This window comes from Mastomys coucha, unplaced genomic scaffold, assembly GCF_008632895.1.
Source record: "Mastomys coucha isolate ucsf_1 unplaced genomic scaffold, UCSF_Mcou_1 pScaffold20, whole genome shotgun sequence".
In the NCBI taxonomy this organism is placed as follows: Eukaryota; Metazoa; Chordata; class Mammalia; order Rodentia; family Muridae; genus Mastomys; species Mastomys coucha.
The window spans coordinates 91,755,736-91,775,475 of NW_022196903.1; the positions used below are offsets into that span (position 1 = coordinate 91,755,736).

The 19,740-nt window shown below is 42.0% G+C and overlaps 1 protein-coding gene across 17 annotated transcripts in view; it reads left to right on the top strand.

The window, feature by feature from the left end:
* Window positions 1–19,740, top strand: part of Mitf (melanocyte inducing transcription factor) — a 207,246-nt gene that overhangs the window by 171,654 nt on the left and 15,852 nt on the right. For 11 of the 17 annotated variants that reach the window (XM_031382708.1, XM_031382709.1, XM_031382721.1 and 8 more), the window contains 5 exons: window positions 6,175–6,402; window positions 7,403–7,486; window positions 9,460–9,555; window positions 17,036–17,153; window positions 19,242–19,316. In XM_031382708.1, the coding sequence (XP_031238568.1) occupies window positions 6,175–6,402; window positions 7,403–7,486; window positions 9,460–9,555; window positions 17,036–17,153; window positions 19,242–19,316 (601 nt within the window). The remainder of the gene's footprint in view (window positions 1–6,174; window positions 6,403–7,402; window positions 7,487–9,459; window positions 9,556–17,035; window positions 17,154–19,241; window positions 19,317–19,740) is intronic. The other 6 variants (XM_031382710.1, XM_031382711.1, XM_031382724.1 and 3 more) reach the window with 3 other exon arrangements.

Here is a 19,740-nt window from a genome sequence, read left to right on the forward strand (position 1 = left end):
CTTCATTCTTTGTGTATATACTTACACCACATTGCTCTGAGTCCGGAAGTCTAGAGAGTAATAAAAAAGGAGGCCATGTATACCTATTCAGACCAGTGAATCTGTATGCAAATCCATGTTTGTTTAAAAACATGAAGAAGGCTTGTGCTCACATTGCTAGATTGAAAGCAGTCCATCTTTCCTTCTTTATTCATTTATAACTCAAGATTCAAATAGAGATGATTGAAATGTGTCTCTCCAGTATGCCACTGGAGAGAGAGTGAGGCTAGGTTCCAGCTTGCAAACCTGGCAAGTATCTGAGTTTCTGACCCTTTATAAAGGTAAGGAAGTGTCTCCTGTTTTCTTACATAGAAACTTACCCAGTTAAGACAATATTTGGAACACATTAACAAACTGAATACACAAACTTGGTCTTACCATTTTTCAGAGATTACTACTACATATTGATTTCTTTATAAATTGCCATTTAAAAGGCAGAAGGAGAAGAATGTAACATGACATCAGTGAAGAGCGACTGATATAACTTCCTAAAATATATTGAACCATTTATGTAAATGTGTATATTGCACACACAAGTACATATATTTGTGTGTATATTCTTTTCCTTTATAAAAGTCCTTTCTAAAATCTTGCTAAAATGTCTATTCGATCGGAAATCTTTATTCTAGTACCTTCTGTAAAAGGTCAAAGTGTAAATATTTCAGATATTGGCACCATGTGGACTCTTCATATCCATTCTTCCCTTGTATCGTGGTTATTACTTGGCTCTGCAGAGTACTGTTTTCTGGCAGGAAACAAATGATGGATAATATGCACACTAGCTGCAAGAGTGTGTTCTAGTAAGACTTGAATTTCATACTAGTATCAGCTGTCGTGAAACACTATCATTCCACTTCTCGTTATTTAAAGATACAAAATCCACCTTCAATCAGAAGGCTTGGGGACAAACCCTATCATGGAGAAAGGCCCTGGGCTCTGTAAACTTGGTCCTTTGTAGTCTTTATTCAAGTACTCTGTATTTTTGTTTTCATCCAGCTTCCACTCTTCTCCTTTATATCAGGATTTGTCTCCATGTTCCCTTGTTTTTTCTTTCTTTTCTTTTTTCTTTTTTTTTTTGTCAAGGATACTTTGGTATGGATCATGTAGAAAACAAGATTATCTATACTAGACCCAGAGCTCGGGGCTTGTGTTTTCTCTTGTAACATTAGGAATATGCCTAGAAAAGCTGCTCAGATCATGATCTGAGTTGTCTCTCTCTAAGGCTTTCCCCAGGTCACTTGAGAAAGCTAGCTTTCACCTTTTACGATTGCACGTTGGCCACCCTTGGAAACTTCCATATAAAAAGCAGTGTGTGCAGAATGGTCTTAGAGTGTGTAATGAAGAAGAATTCTCTCTGAAAACAGAAGTTAACAAAATCTTAACATTTTTTTGTTGCCTTTTTGAACAAAAAATAAAGATCAATTAAGAACTGACAGGTTTATGGGAGTTCTCCGTGCAGTTGTTCAAATTCATAATAGGAAATGGTTCAGATGAGCTGTGTTTGCAGCAGTGAATCTGGGAGTCAGCTAGCAAGGTGGTATCTGTGGCCACCATCTTACACTGACTGGTGATGGGCCACAAAGGGAAATAGGCTGTCAGTGTCACCAGGAAGTGGCAGAGCTACCGTGTGGTAGTCAGGAAGACATTTCATTCCAGCTCTGCCATCAGTTCATGATCTTAACGAAGAAGGCAGGAGCGTAGGAAAGGAACCAGAACAAAGGCGTGGGAGACCCCGTGGACATTCATGCGGATAGCTAGTGTGAAATGCAAATGATGTCAATAAATACTATGGTGTAGTAAATGTGTAGAATATTGTAGTCTTATCTTATGATTTGGGCTGCAAATGCTCAGACACACTCAATTTTTGCCCAGCGTTTTATTTATTCAGGCTTTTACTTTAGAGCCCATGAAGATGGTGTGAGGGAGTGAGAACAGAGTCTTTCTCCAGCATCTTCAGGATGAGAAGAGCAGGTCATTGTCATTCAGGGTTACAACCTGTTCACAGTGGCATGCAGCCCAGCCAGGATGGTGCTACCATATTCTACATCAGTGGTTCAGACCCTCAAAATATTTCCAAGCCAAAAACTATAACTCTGTATTAATACTAAGAAGCTCTCTCTCCCTCTCCCCCTCCCTCTTTCCCCTCTTCTTCTTCCCCTCCCCCTTTCTCCCTTTTCTTTTCCCTTTCCCTCCCTCCTTCCTCCCCCCCCCTACACGTATAGAAGCGTGCGATATCTTAGAAAGTTGACATTGCTACACTAGCATGTAATCTTCTCTTTTCAAAAGCTTCCCATTATCATGGTAAGCTGGTGAATATTGATAGAATTCATCCGAACAGCAATTTGGAAGAACTTCACAGGCTCCTATGACAAAACTTTGTGAAGTGCTCTTTCTGACATTTGATGGGCCTCGTCTGACACTGAAGACAGGCTGTATCACTCTCTTATCATCCACATGGTACATGAGGACTCACAGCCTGGAGAAGTAGTGACTTAGTCATTTGTACTGTCTGAGTCTGAACATGGATTTTGAGTCCTTAGCTCCTTTTCTGACCCTATTATCAGACACCCAGCGATCAGGGAACTTCCAGGAAACATTGAGCTTTGAGCACTATCTTCCCAGAAGAGCAACTCCTCTCAACCCAGCCCAACCTTCAGGAGTGTCAGTAAGATTGTGCCCATGGACACTGAGACAGAAAACATACCCCCTGTGGTTTGCTTCCTGATTCCACTCCCACTATGTCTGCTTTGTCTTATGCTACATGAAAAATAGAACATTGGATTTTTTTTTTTAAATTAAAAGATTTCACTTAAAAATTGCACATTGTAAGCTACCTTTGAAAATCTGGGCAATTAGGCTGTATACACTTGTGTGCCCATACAGTGAGTCAGCAGTAACCTGATTCTGATGCTTCTTTGAGGAGAAGTGAGTGACCTGCAGTGGTCTCAGGCCTCCCCTCTCCTTATTACCTCATCCACGGCTGTGCCCTTCAGTTACCCGTGGATAGTGTCTGATTGGGAATACCTGTTAATGCTGTCTCCAGTATAGCATTTTCAGGCTCTCTCTCCGTCTCCCTCAGCTCCTCCTGTACATGCATATGGAGGCCAGAGGTCAACCTCAGGGTCTTCCTCAGTTTCTGTCCACCGTTTTTTATTTGAGACAGCTACTCTCGCTGAAGCAGACACTCCCTGATAAGGATGGTGTGGCTAGCCAGTGAGTCTAAGACCTGTCCACCACCTCTATGACCCGTGCCATTGGGATTATAAGTGGTGGCCTGCTTTTTACAATGTGTTTCTTGGAGATGGAACGCAGCTCCTCGTACTCATGAGGCAGACACTTTACTCAGCTCAGCCATCTCCCCAGTCCTGCTGTCTTAGCTTATTTGAAAACCCAAGAGAACTGATAGAAATGTTGCAAAGAAAATGTCCCTCTACTGCCAAACCTGAGTGTAGTACAGACCTCGGTGTCAGAGCCGAGGAGAGAGTGAATCCCTTCGTTACTAAACCATGGCATTCTGATTCATTAAAAAAGGGGCTCTGCCAGTGAATTAGTGTTTATTTTTAAACATGCAACCGTGTCTCTTTTTAAGGGGAGTAGTGAAATAAGCACATTCCGCTCCTGCCCTCATTTCATGTTTATTTTGGTCCTGTCTATTGTCCCATCATTATCGTGTCTGGACCCTTTCACAAAACTTGAAAATGCCTGCAAACCTCATTATGCGTGTCAGGCTAGACAGGTTGGAGGTGGTCAGCCGAAAGTACTTCAGTGGCCACAGAATTTTGACAAAATTAATGAGTTGCAAACATTTATGCTTAAAATAGTATCATCCCGTTTCAAGAGTAAGCATCATTTATCCTAATTTCTAAATAAAGACTTGTCTCTTTTCTACCTTTGCTTTACCCTGGGCGGCAAATTGTTTTATAAAGCTAGAAATCGTATTTATATTCTGACTGCCTATGGCAAACGGACTATGATATACGTGTTTAGCACGTAATAACAGTAAACCGTGGGATGGACAGATGGAAAGGGGCGTGCGTGCATCAACTGTGGATCCTGGGGTTGTATCACAGTTTCCAGTAAGAATTTGCTTGCTTCTTACTTTGAGGATTAGCTAAGGAAGTTTTTCTTTTTCATTTTATATGTGGGTATGAACCCAGGTCACTGTGTCTGTCTCTGTCTCTCTTTCCCTGTGTGTATGTGTGTGTGTGGGGGGGGGAGGTGTGTGTGTGTGTGTGTGTGAGTGTGTGTGTGCATGTTAGCTCCCCCATTTGCTGACTTGAGGTCAAGAGGCAGGTTCTACACTTACTTCTGAGTAAGCTGTCCATTGAGACTCGGGTGCAAGATGAAGCGGGTGAGGCTGGCGGGTGTCTTCCACACTGAAAGTCTATCTCTTTGCAGTCACACACCGCATCGTTATTTGGCCGTTAGGGAAGTCTCATGTGTGACAGTAGCTTTTAGACAATGTCTCCTCTGAAGGGGGCATCCAGCTCTTAACCTATTGCTGAAAGAGAAACACCATTGTCCATTAATACTACTGGAACGAAAGATGAATGGGGACTTGGCCTTGATCTGACAGTGAGCTTGACTTTCATAGCTCATCCTTTAAAAAGGTTCTTTTATATCTATGAAAAAAAGCATGACGTCAAGCCAGCAGGGAAACTGATATCAATATTTAAGACCAAACTAGTAGGAATTAAAAAAAAAAAAGTCCCTTGTGAGGACAGCTTTTTTTTTTTACATGCATAACTAATTAGCTTAGGTTATTATAAGCTGTGCTTCTGTGATAACGTCTCCGGCGGGGCCTCGGGATGCCTTGTTTATGGTGCCTCCTTTATGCTGCTTGCTCTTCGAGTTGGAATTACAGAAAGTAGAGGGAGGAGGAATAAGTGGTCTGCGGTGTCTCCTGGGCTTGGGGCTGCCTAAAACGGTGCTATGCTGGAAATGCTAGAGTACAATCACTACCAGGTGAGCCTTTCTTCCTATCCGCGCCCGGAGCCTGACTGCAAGGGCATACATGGGCTAATCGGTCTCTTTCATGCTATTGCACTAAGGACCCGATTTTAAATAAGGACAGATCTGCTCCTTTAATGCTATATATTCTCTGATGCCCTAAGAAGTTTAGACACAGTGAATAGCAGTAAGATTTATTTTCCCAGTAGGTAGCTGCTTTCTCCCTACCAGCTCTTGTTTAGAGTGGATAAGATAAAATAGTGCTTGTCAGTGAAAAGTATCTTTAAATTGAATGTCATTGATTTTGTTTATTTTTATTTTTATTTTTACAAAAAGCATTTCTAATTCCCTGTTAGTGTTGATGGAAAAGGACAGCAAATACGGTGCTGGTTTGTAAAAAAGTATGCCTTTAAAAACTCTTCCATACAAGTGATATTGACTTGATTGCAGCTGCTTTGTGTAGAATTGTTTCCTCCATTGATTCCATTCATAATTAAAACTCTGAATAATATTTTTATATATGAAAGGAAGTAACCGATAACTCTTTGATTTAAACACAGCAACAATTCTGGTTATTTCTATGACAATTTTATAGTCAGTTCTTAAGGATTTTTTGTGTGTGGAATTTGTGTGTGTGTGTCTGTGTTTATCTATCATTGTGATTCTGAGTGTGTGTGTGTGGTGTTGGAGGTGGGGAGCATGTGCATGATTGTGTGTTTTTGTGCATGCACGTACGTTTTAACAGAAAGCTATTCTATATTTGCCAAGGAAAATGAGATAAACAGAATTGTGCATTTTCAAGTTTGTTGTTTTGATTTTGTGTTGCGGAGATTTTCACCTCATAGATACTTGCAAATTTTAATAACTAGCCATGAGAAGAAGGGTTCCAAGGATAGAATGAAATGTATAGTTAATTATCAGGGAAGTCAAACAAGATAGTTAGTACCCTGGATCCTAAGAGCTCTAAATCCTGTGATTTAGATTCTCAGTACTATCTAAATTGCAGTACTGAAGTACTATCAATTTTTTTTTTTTTTTTTTAGCACAATGGCCAATACCTTACAGGGGATTGATAATCTATTCTGTTGGTCGACTGGTCAGTCTCACGGTGTTTGCTGCAGGAAGAGCTACTTGCAACCCCAGAATAACACTGCTATCTTCTCTTCCCTCCACGGCCATGCTCAGGTGCAGACCCACCTGGAAAACCCCACCAAGTACCACATACAGCAAGCCCAGAGGCACCAGGTAAAGCAGTACCTTTCTACCACTTTAGCAAATAAACATGCCAGCCAAGTCCTGAGCTCGCCATGTCCAAACCAGCCTGGCGACCATGCCATGCCACCAGTGCCGGGGAGCAGCGCACCCAACAGCCCCATGGCTATGCTCACTCTTAACTCCAACTGTGAAAAAGAGGTAATTCACGTCTCCTCTTCTCCTCTGTTTCTTTAATGCCATTAACTGTCTGTGGGGTACTCCTCTCGCCCTTAGCGAGGGACTGTCTTTTGTCTACCTGGTCATAGTCACTGGCCTCTGTCCTAGATCTACTGGTGTGACCATTTACATTTCAGCCTTCGGTCACCAGTCTTAGGTTACTGGGTTTATTGCACACGACAGGAGACCTGACTTGCTCTAAGCAGAACATGGAGGCAAGGATGCTTCCGCAGCTCCCATCCCCTTCCTTAGATGAGGGTTTTTTTCCTTTCTATGACTTCCGATTTGTGAAGCAGTGAACATGCAGACAGGAGAAGGGGAAGGTGGAAAGGGAAAAGCAAAAATAGAAAAGGTGCGTGGCAGGAGGGTTAGGAGCTCTGCTTGCTGCGAATGTCTGGGATATTATTTTTATGTTTCACGGAGTTGGAGAAAGAAAAAGCGTGGACCGTGTATGGGTGGATTTGAATGGTATGAGGCTTATTACAGCATCCAGACAGTCTCATAATGAATGACTGCCTGGTGACTCTGCTTTGGTAGGGGCTGGATTAGAGACCAGACTCTAACCTTCAAGCTAATTTTTCTATCAAAATTTGGAGCATAAAATTGGGGGCGGGGCACTCCTGTGATTCGGTGCCTGTTATTTCCAAATTATGAGAATGCGAGTTTCATTTTAGTAGAGTCCTACTAAATATGAAAGTGTTAATGTGAGTTCACAAGTGACTGTCACACAACTTTTGGGTTATTTCAGTCCCCAGAGGGACTAAGTCTTTTCCTCTCTGCCCAGACCAAACACTTCTTATCCACCCATATCAGTCCTATGCCTTCATCCAAGTCCCCCACCATTATTATGTTCCTTGGTTAGCATCTAGTTGTTTGAGAGCTCCATCCATCGCATTGCTATGGCACTAACATCCTGTGAATGTGTTGCTGAAAGACGTTTGCAAATCCAAGTCATGGACTGTCTCTGCTTCTGTTTCTGCAGGCATTTTATAAGTTTGAGGAGCAGAGCAGGGCAGAGAGTGAGTGCCCAGGTATGAACACGCACTCTCGAGCATCGTGCATGCAGGTACTGAACGACCCGGCAGGCCAAGGATGTAACACTCGATAATGAGTGAGAATCTCTATTTGTGAATGATCACAGCTCCTGATGACTTCAGGGCCTCCTTTCCTCTCATTGATATTTTTTTGATGGAAAGATCTATGAACAGACTTATTTTCTTCATAGTAACTCATGAATGACTAGGTAACAGCTAAGAAGATTAAATATGTGTACCCCTGGACTGGAGAGATGGCTCAGCCGTTAAAGGCTAGGCTTACAACCAAAAATATAAGAAATATGTGTACCCCTTAAGTGTCTCACAGTCATAAGGAGAGGGAAATATACATAGATTGACATAAAAAAAATGCAGGATGATCTAGTTAATTTGCGTAAATCTCCAGCACCTTTTGTAGAGCATTGTACCAGTCTTCTAAGACATCTTTTTGAAACCAAGCTGTGCTAATTCCTGCATTGTTTTATAAATGGAACCTCTTGCTCTCTAGATTATGAAGCTTCAGTAAGTTAATAATAGCTCATAAGCATTTCCCCAAGTATCTGAAGATTATTATTTAAATTCTATTTAGTGAATAAATGGAAGCAATTATTTATATATTTATATGCTTATTCAGATGTACAAGATAGAAGGCAACATAAACAACAAAATGTTTTCTTTGCTTTATATATATGCTAAAGTGCATACTATTTTAGTGATACATTAAGGATACTAATTTTGTTCTCCTAAAACTTAAGTCAAAATTTATAAAGAAAAGTGGTTTATATGTCCCCAGCCTATTTTCCTATTCATCAACTCAGTCAAAAAGCCATCTATTACAAATAAATAAAGCTGAAGTGAATAAAGCTAGGAATGAAAACTAATGTGAAGTATACTAGCTCTATTCAGATCTGACCACCAGTCATTCTCTCTAAGAAATCACTTGCTACAACTCATTCTTCAGATTAGACGTTCACTACATTCCAATTTTTCTGAGTAATTTGGAAGGTTTCTCCTGAAGTCTCATCCATCCCCAGGGAGACAATATACATCATTGTCCCCATCCTGTAGATTGGTGTACTGAGATTTCTGAAGACTGGAGGCTTTGCTCCTTTATCCAGGAAGAGGGTAAAACTAGATTTGAACCCAGTCCTCATAATGCTGGAGCCTCACCTCTTCAATGGGAGGCACACGTGAACTCAGGGGTGCCCTGGGCTTTCACAGAGTTCACTGTGTATCCACACAGCACTCTTCAGCCCCAGGCACAGACACGTCAGCCAGCCCTGAGCACTTGGTGCTCACAGGGAAACGTTTCCGCAGACTCCGCCACTGCTGCAATGTGCATGTAATCACCGTTGTTTATGATGCTAACTGGTGTTTTGGTACTTCAGCAAGAAAATTGATCTAGTGGGAATGTCAGCTCCACCACTGTAGTGATGACCTGGTGCATTCCTTGGGGAGCACCCGACTCACTGGTAGCTGTACAAAGAGGTGTTCTCCCTCTAAGTGACTCTACAACCCAGCCAGTGGTCAGGGGCCCCGACTGGAACGCCAGGGCTAGGTACCAGCTACCTTTCCTCCTTCCGGAAGGCTGTGGGAAAGGAAGAGGGAAGTGGTGCCTTTTGTGCAAGTGGGCTTGCCTGGCTCATCCTTCCAGTGTAAAGGGCTCAGCAGAATCACAGCCCAGCTCTGCTCCTGGTGTGGCTTTAAGCTGCTTCTCATCTTTGCCTCTGAACAGTGGCCCCACCCTCAGCCCCCCAGGGTGATAATGTACCGGAAGGAAACACCCAGGCTGAGCTCTTGATGCCTACTAATGGCTGAAATGCTAACTGTTAAGTGAGTTTCCATCACCCACTCCTCTTAGTGGGTTTCAGTAATATCTTGATTTTACTTAGGGAGAGAGCAATTACTTCTTAGACTCTGTTGCTTTAGGTAAGAAAGGGCCAAGAAAGTCCTTTCAGGGGGCTGCCTTACACCTGTTTCTCATTGTGGCTCTTTTTATCTACAGATGGATGATGTAATTGATGACATCATCAGCCTGGAATCAAGTTATAATGAAGAAATTTTGGGCTTGATGGATCCGGCCTTGCAAATGGCAAATACGGTACTGATGGCCTTTTTATTTTGTTTTCCAAGAAAATCTTGAGGTCATTCTCTGTTCATTCCCTTCTCCCTGGGCCCCCTCTCCCACCTCCCTCCCCCAGAGCTTAGTTTATTCACAAGGATTCTTGGAGAAATTTATTAGTAATCAAATGGGAAAGAAGTAAGTAACTTTGATATAAGAAATGAAGCAGCCTACTGGAGTTTATCAGGAGCACTGTGATTAAGCTCTGTGTGCAGAAGTGCAACCTCACCTTGGTTTTATTTGCTTCGTATTTTTCTTCAGTGCTGGAAACTGAACGTAGGACCTCACACATGCAATGCCAATAATCTACCACTGATCCATATCCCCAGGTGCTTTCCCCCACCCCCTCTCTCTGTGTGTGTGTGTGTGTGTGTGTGTGTGTGTGTGTGTGTGTGTGTGTATTTGTACAGGTATAGATGTACACATGTGTACAAGCAAAACTGTGCCCATGTATGTGGACAGCAGATATCCACCTTGGATGGATGTCATGGCTCACATGCTATCTGGCTTAGAAATTTACCTCGGATAATAATGCACCATACATTACCACCCTGGAGGAGAGGGGTACTAGGAGGAGAGCCACTGTCCAGAGGGGTTCTTTGGCCTACAGTACTTAGGATCTACCTAATTCTTCTCCCTCAGTGCTAGGATCACTAATTTGTACCAACAGAGCTAGGCTGTTATTGTAGAGGTGAGGGTAGGGTGGGGGTGGGGGTGGGGAGTGGGGGTGGAAATTGGCATCCCTCAGGCTTTATGCCTGTAGTAGCAAGCACTAAAACAAACTGAGCTACCTCCCTAGGCCACTTTTGATAAAATGATGCAACTTTTGATAAAAATTTTTAATCTTGTTAAATGTTTTCACTTTTGATAAAAAGTTCCACTTTTGACAGAATAGTCCAGCTCTTGAGCCAAATGAGTCACTGTGACTTGTGCTGCTCAAAGCGGTGTCAATTTAACTTAAAAAACATGAATATGATTCATAGGTGGGGTCCTACATTCCCAGGTAGTAGGGAGACTTTGAGAGTCCCATCCCCCAGCAGAACAGCATACCCCAGGTGGAGTTCATAAGCCAGTCCTCATGAATTTCTATCTACTTACAATGCTCATATAGGTCACCTCTTCCTCTATAACTTGCAGTTTTGTCCCTTTTATTCTATTTCAGGCCTTATATTTGTATTTATATTCCTGTCTTATCAAAGACTTTTAAAAATCCCAGTCAAAGTTGCTTTTAGTCACTGCCTAAGCTGGGATGGCACCATTGCTGTCTGAGATATGGCTGGGTTGGGCAGTCTGTGGGAGATTGTGTAAGCAGACCCTGGTCGCTCAGTTTTTCATGAGCTATCTCATGAAAAACTGTAAGTTATCATAATCTTCAATAACTTCTGTCCAAGGGTCTAACCTGTATTAAGGAGAAGCCATAAGAGGGTAGTTACTGAGACAATATGAAGTCAAGGAGAAAAGTGCCATTTCAAAGAGTATATGAATATATGTAACAGAGACTATATGCTCAAAAATAGTAACTTTTAAATTGTGTGATTTTTTTTTTAACAGAGTAAACACTGTTTCAAAAAAAAAAAAAATACTAACTTCTAGTAAATGCCCTTAGCCAGGAACAAGGCAGCCCCTATTTACTTACAACACAAAAGTTCAGTTAACTCAGTGGTTTTGTTTTGTTTTGTTTTGTTTTTTAAATATGTACTGATTTCTTTTTGGTCATGTCCAAGTTGTTTTTGAATTTCTGTGGTGTCTCCCAAAAATCTCAAGACTTCTCCTTAAAGGGCTACCATCTCTTTCCAACCCAGCTAAACTCAGTTTGTAGTTACTTTTGTGTGGTGTGCATGGCTGTGTATCTGGATATCCACGTGTGTCCTGGTGTATATGCAGGCGGCTTGTGTGAGCACATGGAGACCAGAGACTGCTGTTGGGCACCTCCCTCAGTTTCTCACCACTTCATTCGTGAGGCAAGGGTTCTTCTCACCAAGCCTAGAGCTCACTGCTGTGGTTGGATTTGCTAACCAGCTTGCCTCGGAGATCGCTTTCAGCCTCCTGAACAATTGCTGGGATTTCAGGCCAAGATGGCTACTCACATGTAGCTTTTTATGTGGGTGTTGGAGACTCTGATATTCATCTTTACATGGGAGGGTTTTATCCACCCTACTATCTCTTTAGGCCGGCACTATGATTTTTTTGAAAGAACCACGTGATCTGCGGGTTTGCTCAAGGTGCCTGCGCCCTGTATGCCTTGGCTACTGTGGAACCCTTAGCTCGCATGCTCTTGTAACTTTGTCAGTAGCCAGAATCCTGGGATAAACATGAATAAGACACTGTGGGAAACTTCCACTAGGGAATTTAAAAATAGACCCAAAGATACAGGCATATTTGAAGTGTGAGCTAGCAGCGGCATGGTCATCTTAAAGGGATTTTGCTGAGGAAGTAGGTGGTCCTTTTTTGCCAGGTTGATAAATGCATCCCTGGGCACACTCAAAAGTACTGTGAAATGATGTATTTCATATTATCATTGATTTTAAAATAAGTTTGGCAATGATGGGGAACTTTGAACTCACTAGACCCAAACCAATCCTCTGTCCACTCTTGCACATTGTTCACATTCGTACAAAATATCAGACTCCCTGCTCTTGACAGAAGCAGTGAGACACATAGTGGTTAGGACTTGGAATTAGAACCGTTCCTGGGTTCAAATCCAATGTGTGCTCTTATTCTGCAGGCTTGCATGCTCTCATTAAGTCCTATGTTTCCACATCTGAAAAGAAAAAGCTACCAATTATTTCTAGCTCATCTATCTTCTCACCTAACAAAGAGTAAATAGCATTTAGCTTTGAAAATAGAAGCTGTATTCAACCTGGCTGTCTAAATTATTCCTTCTAATTTGTTGCAAGATCAAATACTTTTAAGAGTGTGGCCTTATTCAGCTGATATCATTAAGGCTCAACAGTGTGCTCAATTGTCTATTAGAAAAACTGCTTCATAACCAGGGTGTCCCTCACAGTGATTTGCACATTAGCACCACCAGTCCCAGCTTGCTTCCAGCTGAACTGTGCTTGGTCAGTCCTTCTAAAGACAATTGACATGACTCCACCTACTTCTATAGACTGGAGTGCACACAGCGCTTCTCCATCTTCACTGGCACTGAAGTCTTGCTTCTGCATTAGCTAATCAGCCCTGAAAAACTTTCCCCAAGTTTGACAGCATCTGTCTACATCTATCCGGGAGACTGGGGGAGCTCAGTGGTAGAGCGTTTGCCTAGAATGTATGAGGCTCTAGGTTCAATTCTGAGGTTGACAATAGATGCATCCTGGGCAAGATAAAGGAGTTATAAAGGGAAGCTTTCTATCTTTGAGCTCCCAGCCTGGAAGGGATCACCCGCCGTACTACCCCGTTAGTGGACTCAACTGTTGAGTAGCAGTGTGGCCATTTCAAGGGGATTCCCACAAAGCAATCTTCCACAGGAAATGGTGAACTCATTCTCAACCAAGAGATAGTATCCTGGAGCTGCCCTCAGAAGTCACTGGCCATATTGCCATATTTGCTTCTCCTCCATTTCACAGGCTAGATCAGGCAAAGTGCCACCTCAAGGGTTTCTTGTCCTGACATAATCCTGCCGACAGAAAGACAGCATCATGTAGAGGTTAGAGGCAGACTCTAAATGTAGGTGCTTTTTAGTTTAAGTTTTATTTTTGCCACTTTGGGTATAGAACCCCACACCTCATGCATGCTATACAAGTGGTCCTACACTGAGCTATAACCCCAGCCCTTAGGCATACACTATTGAGTGAGACCTTTGACCTCTTTGCCTCAGTTTCCTTGCCTGTAAAGTGTTTTCTCAACTGCAATTGACTTGATGGGAGAACCTGAAACTTTCATCCACAAGAAGGAGGCTGGCCCTAATAGGCTCCTGTCAAAGCGGAGACTGCCACTAGGTCTTGATCATCTTGGTGTTCATCTGTCTAAGTTGAACAACTGACCAACTGCAACCTATTCCATTTTATCCCCCACCCCTCTCTTCCCCCACCCCCCACCACCACCACAGTAAAGTTGAACTTGACTGTTAAATTTAGTTTAGGCATTTTTTCCCCTTGCTTATTTGATTCTTCGCAACGCTTTGTTTCAAGTTAACTACTTCTTAAAAAGTGGAAAGAACATAGGAAGGAAGCTATCCTAAGGGAATTGAGGTCTAGAGGTAACAGTTCCAAGGGCACAAGGGGCCTCTTGTACTCTCCCAAACAAAGAATAAAAGTCCCAGTTTACTTGTGTTAACTGTGCAATTGATATTCAGACAGAGAAGGGCCCATGCACAGAGAAAAACAATAACATTGTACAGTGATCACTTACTTGGGAAAATACTCCTTTTGGTGGTGAGAGGCACCAGAGCACTGGGTTCAGACTGTGCCTGGGGCAAAGGCAGCAGCACCCTCCCCTCTTTACCTGAGCTGACCAGACTGTGGCTCTCTGGGTCCACACCACCCCTTGTGTGTGACAGTGAAATCTTGCCCAGAGATATAAATGCTCTGCATAGAAAGAAAGGCCAGCAAAGATGCAGATCAGCCAAGTAAACACGCGTCTCTTCTTCTCTTAGCCCACGGGTGTTATTCTGACCCTGTTAGAACTTAACTGTGTGTAAGGGGATTTTCCTAACCCAGAAGAAGAACTATAAAAGTTTGTTCTTTTCTTTTTGCCTCCGCCTTTCCATTCCCTCCCTCCATTCCCCACTTTCTTCTCTGCTCCTCTCTCTTCCCTTTCTCCCTCTCCCCATTTCTTCCTTCTCTCTCTTCCCTTCCCTCTCTTCAAACTGCGTTCTCCCATGACCTAGAGACCTTTGTTTTATTTGGTTTTGATTTGGGATTTTTGAGAAAGGATTGCCCTTGAGCTCCTGCCTTAGCTTCTTAAAGTCTGTTTGACAGGTATATGCCACTATGCCCATTTTTGGGTTAGTTGTACCGGCCCTTGCATGTCTCTCATTTGTCTCTACCACATGAGCATTGTAACAGAGTGCATGTTCATATCCAGCTTGTATATGAGGACATAAGGCACACACAGGTTCTATGTCTAGAGCCAGTGGATTAATCTTGCAGCTCACTGTTTCCAAGTTTTAATTTGCATTTTTGATTTATTAGTGCTCAGGCATAAGTCCCCTAAAACTAAAGATTTGGACTTGGGAAATGTGTTTAGACTTTAGTTCCTAGTAGCTTTTGTAACTTTCATCTTTTTGGCCTTTTACAGTGCTCTATGCAAACATGCTAATGCCTCTCATGGCCCCTTAAGTTGAACAAGAACAAAACCAAACACACGGAGAGCAAGGTTGACCCTGAGGTGACCTGTTTCTCAGTAGAACCACTCTGGGCAATGACTGCTAATAATCAGGCACCATTTATCAGAGCCTTAGCTGGAAGGCTTTGAAATGTGGCCCAAGGACATTTTAAATTAGCACAGTGCATATTCATTGGCGTGTGTGCAGGGTGTGGGTGTGTATATTATGTTTATGCAGATTCTATAAGTGTTCATTTCCCTGCCCACCTGCCTGCCCAGCCTGCCACCACAATCTTCCTGACACACCTATCAGAGAGTAGCTTCCACTATGTTCAGTCTCTTTAGCCAGGTTTTAGTTCATGCATATATGGAGGCCAGAGACCAGCTATTATTTTTGAGACTGAGTCTCTCAGTGAACCCGGGCCTTGCCAATTAGGCTAGATTGGCTGGCTACAGGTAAGCTTCAGGGATTCTCTGTCCAACAGCCGCTTCAGCACTGAGTTATAAAAGATATATGCCCAGATTTTATGTGAGTGTTGGGAATCCAAGCTCAGGTCTTTATGCTTGAACAGTGAGCAGTTTATCCACTGAGCTGTTTCCCATCTCCCAGATCTAAAACTTAAAATAAAATAACCAACAAGTTCTACAACCCTTTATCTAGTTGTCTGTCTGTCATCATTGACCTTTGTACCTACCTATCTACATAGTGTGTGTGTGTGTGTGTGTGTGTGTGTGTGTGTGTGTGTGTGTGTGTTTAGGTGCATGTGTGCTACAGCACACGTGTAGAAGTCAGATGTCAAATTTAGAAGTCAATCCAGGAGCCCCCAGGAATTGAACTCAGGTTGTCAGCCTTGGCAGGTATCTTACCTACTCTGCCATTTTGTTAACCCCCAAATCCAGCTTGTTTCAAGGAAATCCATGTCCTACTGGGACATCATTTTTAGTGTCAACCTGATGCCTTAAGTAGAGTGCAATACCCAATTGCATAAGCTAGGTCACAGTCCAAATGCCAGGGAACTAAAAAAAAAAAAAAAAAATTATGTAAAATTATCTTCAGGCCACATATATGTATGAGATGTAAATGAAACATAAATAAATTTCATGTTTACATCTAGTTATTATCCCCAAGATAAATATGTGCATAAACATTACAAAGTTATAAAGAAGTAAAAACAATCCTAATCCCTTCTTGTCCCAAGGTTTTCAAGTAAAGCTAGCTCATTCTGTATATTGAGTGTCACCTTGCTGTGTACCTCTGGGTCGCTTCATGGTTTAATTCCTCTTAGATGCGTTCTGAAATTACTTGTCTAACACACAATGGAGAGCATATGATCGGGTAAAGGGGAGGCTAATCTGCAGAGTGCCAAGGAACAATTTGAAATCGACTGGAAACGCCAAGGGTCCGGGGTGGAAGGCGTGATGCATAGCTAATGGGGAGAAAGATTTCCAGGCCATCAGAAGAGGAACTTGTGACTGTCCTCTCCAGCTAGCTTCCAGGAAATCCATGTCCAACTGGGACATCAATGTCAAGAAAGAATGAAAATGGGTTTGCTGCTCTAAACCATCCCGGGAGAAGCTGAGGAGAGACAGTACCACTCTCAGTAGCTCAGCTGGAAAGGCTAAGCATTTCTTTAATCCTTTCTTTAACGCTGTAAATATTTTATTAAAGTCTTTGAGCTCCCTCTTGTGGCTCTTTGAATAATTTCACTCTCAAGGAAGCCAGCTTTTTCTTTTGCCGTTGCCGTAAGGACACCACTTTACAAAAGGGAAGTATTTGCCTGTTGCTTTTCTTTATAAAAGAAAGAGGGAAAAGTAGGGAGAGGTGAAAGATGGGCGAAGAGAAGCATCCTCTAATGGAAGCCACACGTGGACTCCTATTTCACGGGAATACCTGGTGCCCATGGGACATCTGCCACCTTTGGCAGCAGGTAACACCATGCCTACAGGCGTGGAATGCGCCCACGAGACAGAAGTCAGTGCAGGCCACCCTTTTTACTCCCTGTATAAACAGATCATATAATTCTGTGTGGATGCTCAGACTTTCCTGTCTTAAGGACACAGTTCTTTATTGCAAAGAGTGTCGCTTCCACAAAGCCTGGAATAGGGTATGAGTTTTATTGGGAAAAAAAAAAACCCAAAAACCAAAACCTCTGCAGTCAGTCACCAACTCGTTGCTTTTCTTGTCTGTGTCTAGTTACCTGTCTCTGGAAACTTGATTGACCTGTACAGCAACCAGGGCCTGCCACCCCCAGGCCTCACCATCAGCAACTCTTGTCCGGCCAACCTTCCCAACATAAAAAGGGAGCTCACAGGTACGTTCCCAGGGCACATGATTCTTCCTATAAAACTCTGTTCTCTTCCCCATTGGGGAGCATTGTCGGTGTAATCGCAATGTTTCCTGGGCAGCTAGTGGAGGTGCTTCCAGTGCCCGAGGTTGCTGAGACTCCGTGCAGCCATTTAATATACAGTACTAAGACAGTAAATTGCCAGTTTCCAGGGTTTGCTGAGAGCCTGTGTCCATGCCCTCTGGGTTGGGGGTTATTGGCAGTACCTCTGCCCTGTAAAGTGCCTCTCTCTCCTACCGGCTATATGTCTTGCTTGTCAAGCCCCTGGAGACTTGACTTAGAGGACCGGGCTTTGAGTTTTCCATTTGAGTCCACACTTGGGATGGAATAAGAATTTATTTCTTACATCTTCCGATGCCTGCTCCTCTTTTTTTCCTGTATCACGTGCAAGAGATTTATTATAGAAGGAGAAGTAAATCACAAAATGGAGCCATCAGAATGTTTGCTCTTGAGGCAAGTGTGAAATTACCTATTTTGCCATTCGTCTGATGCTTCAGGGAGGGCATTTGACCAATAAAACATGACAGAAACTGTATTAGAACTGGCATTCTACCATGGTAAATTTTATGGCCCTTGCCCCAAATCCCTTTTTATTATTTAGTTCTCCCAGAATTGGGGGTGGGGATGAGAACATGGGTCCTGGATTTGTCATAAAGATTGCTGTCCGATCCTCAAGCATGACAACAAACACTATTCAGAAAATGTCAACAGAGGGAAAACAGTTTTTCCCCAGAAAGTATTAATTGGAGGATTGAAAGGTAATTTACTAAGAAGCAAAAACTTCCAAGAGCAAAATCAAAAAAAAAAAAAAAAAAAAAAAAAAAAAAAAAAGCACTTAGGAGCAATGGACAGTAAAAGTCTGTCTGCACACACACGCGTGCATGCGTGCGTGTGCAGTTAGGAGCTGTGAGATTACAGCGTGCATTCTGGGAATAGACCACTTGGTGACTTTACCGTGGTATGAACTTCCCAGTGTGGCTTTACGCAGACCAAGAAGGCTGTAATGTCATTAAATGATATCATCTTAATTATATTTATTAATTTACACTAAGCCTACAACCTCTTTGACTATTTCAATGCAGTGGGACATGGGTATTTACATTTATGATATATAAATAGACCATATATATCTTGTTTTTAGAAAGGAAACTAGCATGGTATAACAAGTCTCAAAAATCAATAAACAGCACAATTTGTTTAATACTTTTATTTGCTTCTCACATGACAAAAAAGAAAAATCTCTTGACACTAAAATATAATACAACTTTTCAAATGGAATTGCCACCAAACATATCTAGACCCTTCCTAACTTACTTTAACACAGTCAGACAAGTAGTGAATACACAGTGACTCCTAAGAATCATGACATGATCCTGTCCTAGTAGATGCTGACAGAAGATGACTCCACATTCTGAAAAACAAAACAAAACAAACAATAACAACAAAAAAGTCATTCTCATGAGCTAGTCAAAGGCCATGAAACCCGATTCTGAAACATTCCCAGCCAGTTTCCACGTCACTGCATTACAAAGGCATAAAGTACTGGAAAGTTATTTGTCCTGAAAATAGAGTTTGACTCTTAATAATAGAATATGCTATCAAGGACTGGAGAGAGAGTTCAGTGTTTATAAGAACACTCACACGGTGGCTCTTAACCATCTGTAACTCGTCTCAGGGATCTGATGCCCTCTTCTGGCCACCTTGAGCATTGCACACACATGGTGCATGGACACACAGCACATAAAATTAAAATAAGTAAATCTTAAAAATGATATGACATCAAATAGTGCCTATTTATTTTATTCTTCTTAGTACTAGCATATGGACTTGGCGTACTGTGGCTATTCATCTGGTTTGTAGAAACTGAGCTTTGCATAGATTTGACATATGTAGCATTAGAAGAGGCAGAAGCCTGTAGAAGGTGTAATTTGAAAAGTCACATTTTCATTAGACTCCAGCAAATTAAGTTTCAAATGTTCAGAAGAGATGCTTTGTAATTTATATTGTTCTGTCCCTCAAAGTTCCAGTTTCTAATGACTTCATTCACGTGCACAGCGTGTATTTTCCCCACAGAGTCTGAAGCAAGAGCATTGGCTAAAGAGAGGCAGAAAAAGGACAATCACAACTTAAGTAAGTTTGCTTAATTTATATCTATGGCATTAGACATTAAAGTCAGTGTTCTTAGTGTATCAAAAGAGAGATTCCAGCAATTTCACAGGAAAGTTAATATATTTCGTTGTTAAAGGTACAGTGAGAGATTCCAGAGAGATGTAATTTCAGATTAAACTATATCCCCCCTCCATATATATATATATATATATATATATATATATATATGTATGTATATGTGTGTGTGTATGTGTGTGTGTGTGTATTCCAGAATACACATACATTTACATATATATCTTTTCTCTGTATACATACACACACATATGTATAGAGAGATAGAGAGAGAGGAGAGAGACAGAGAGACAAAGCTTTATATCTTTTTTTATTAGATATTTTCTTTATTTACACGTAAATTTCTCCTTTCCCAGTTTCCCCTCCAAAAAAC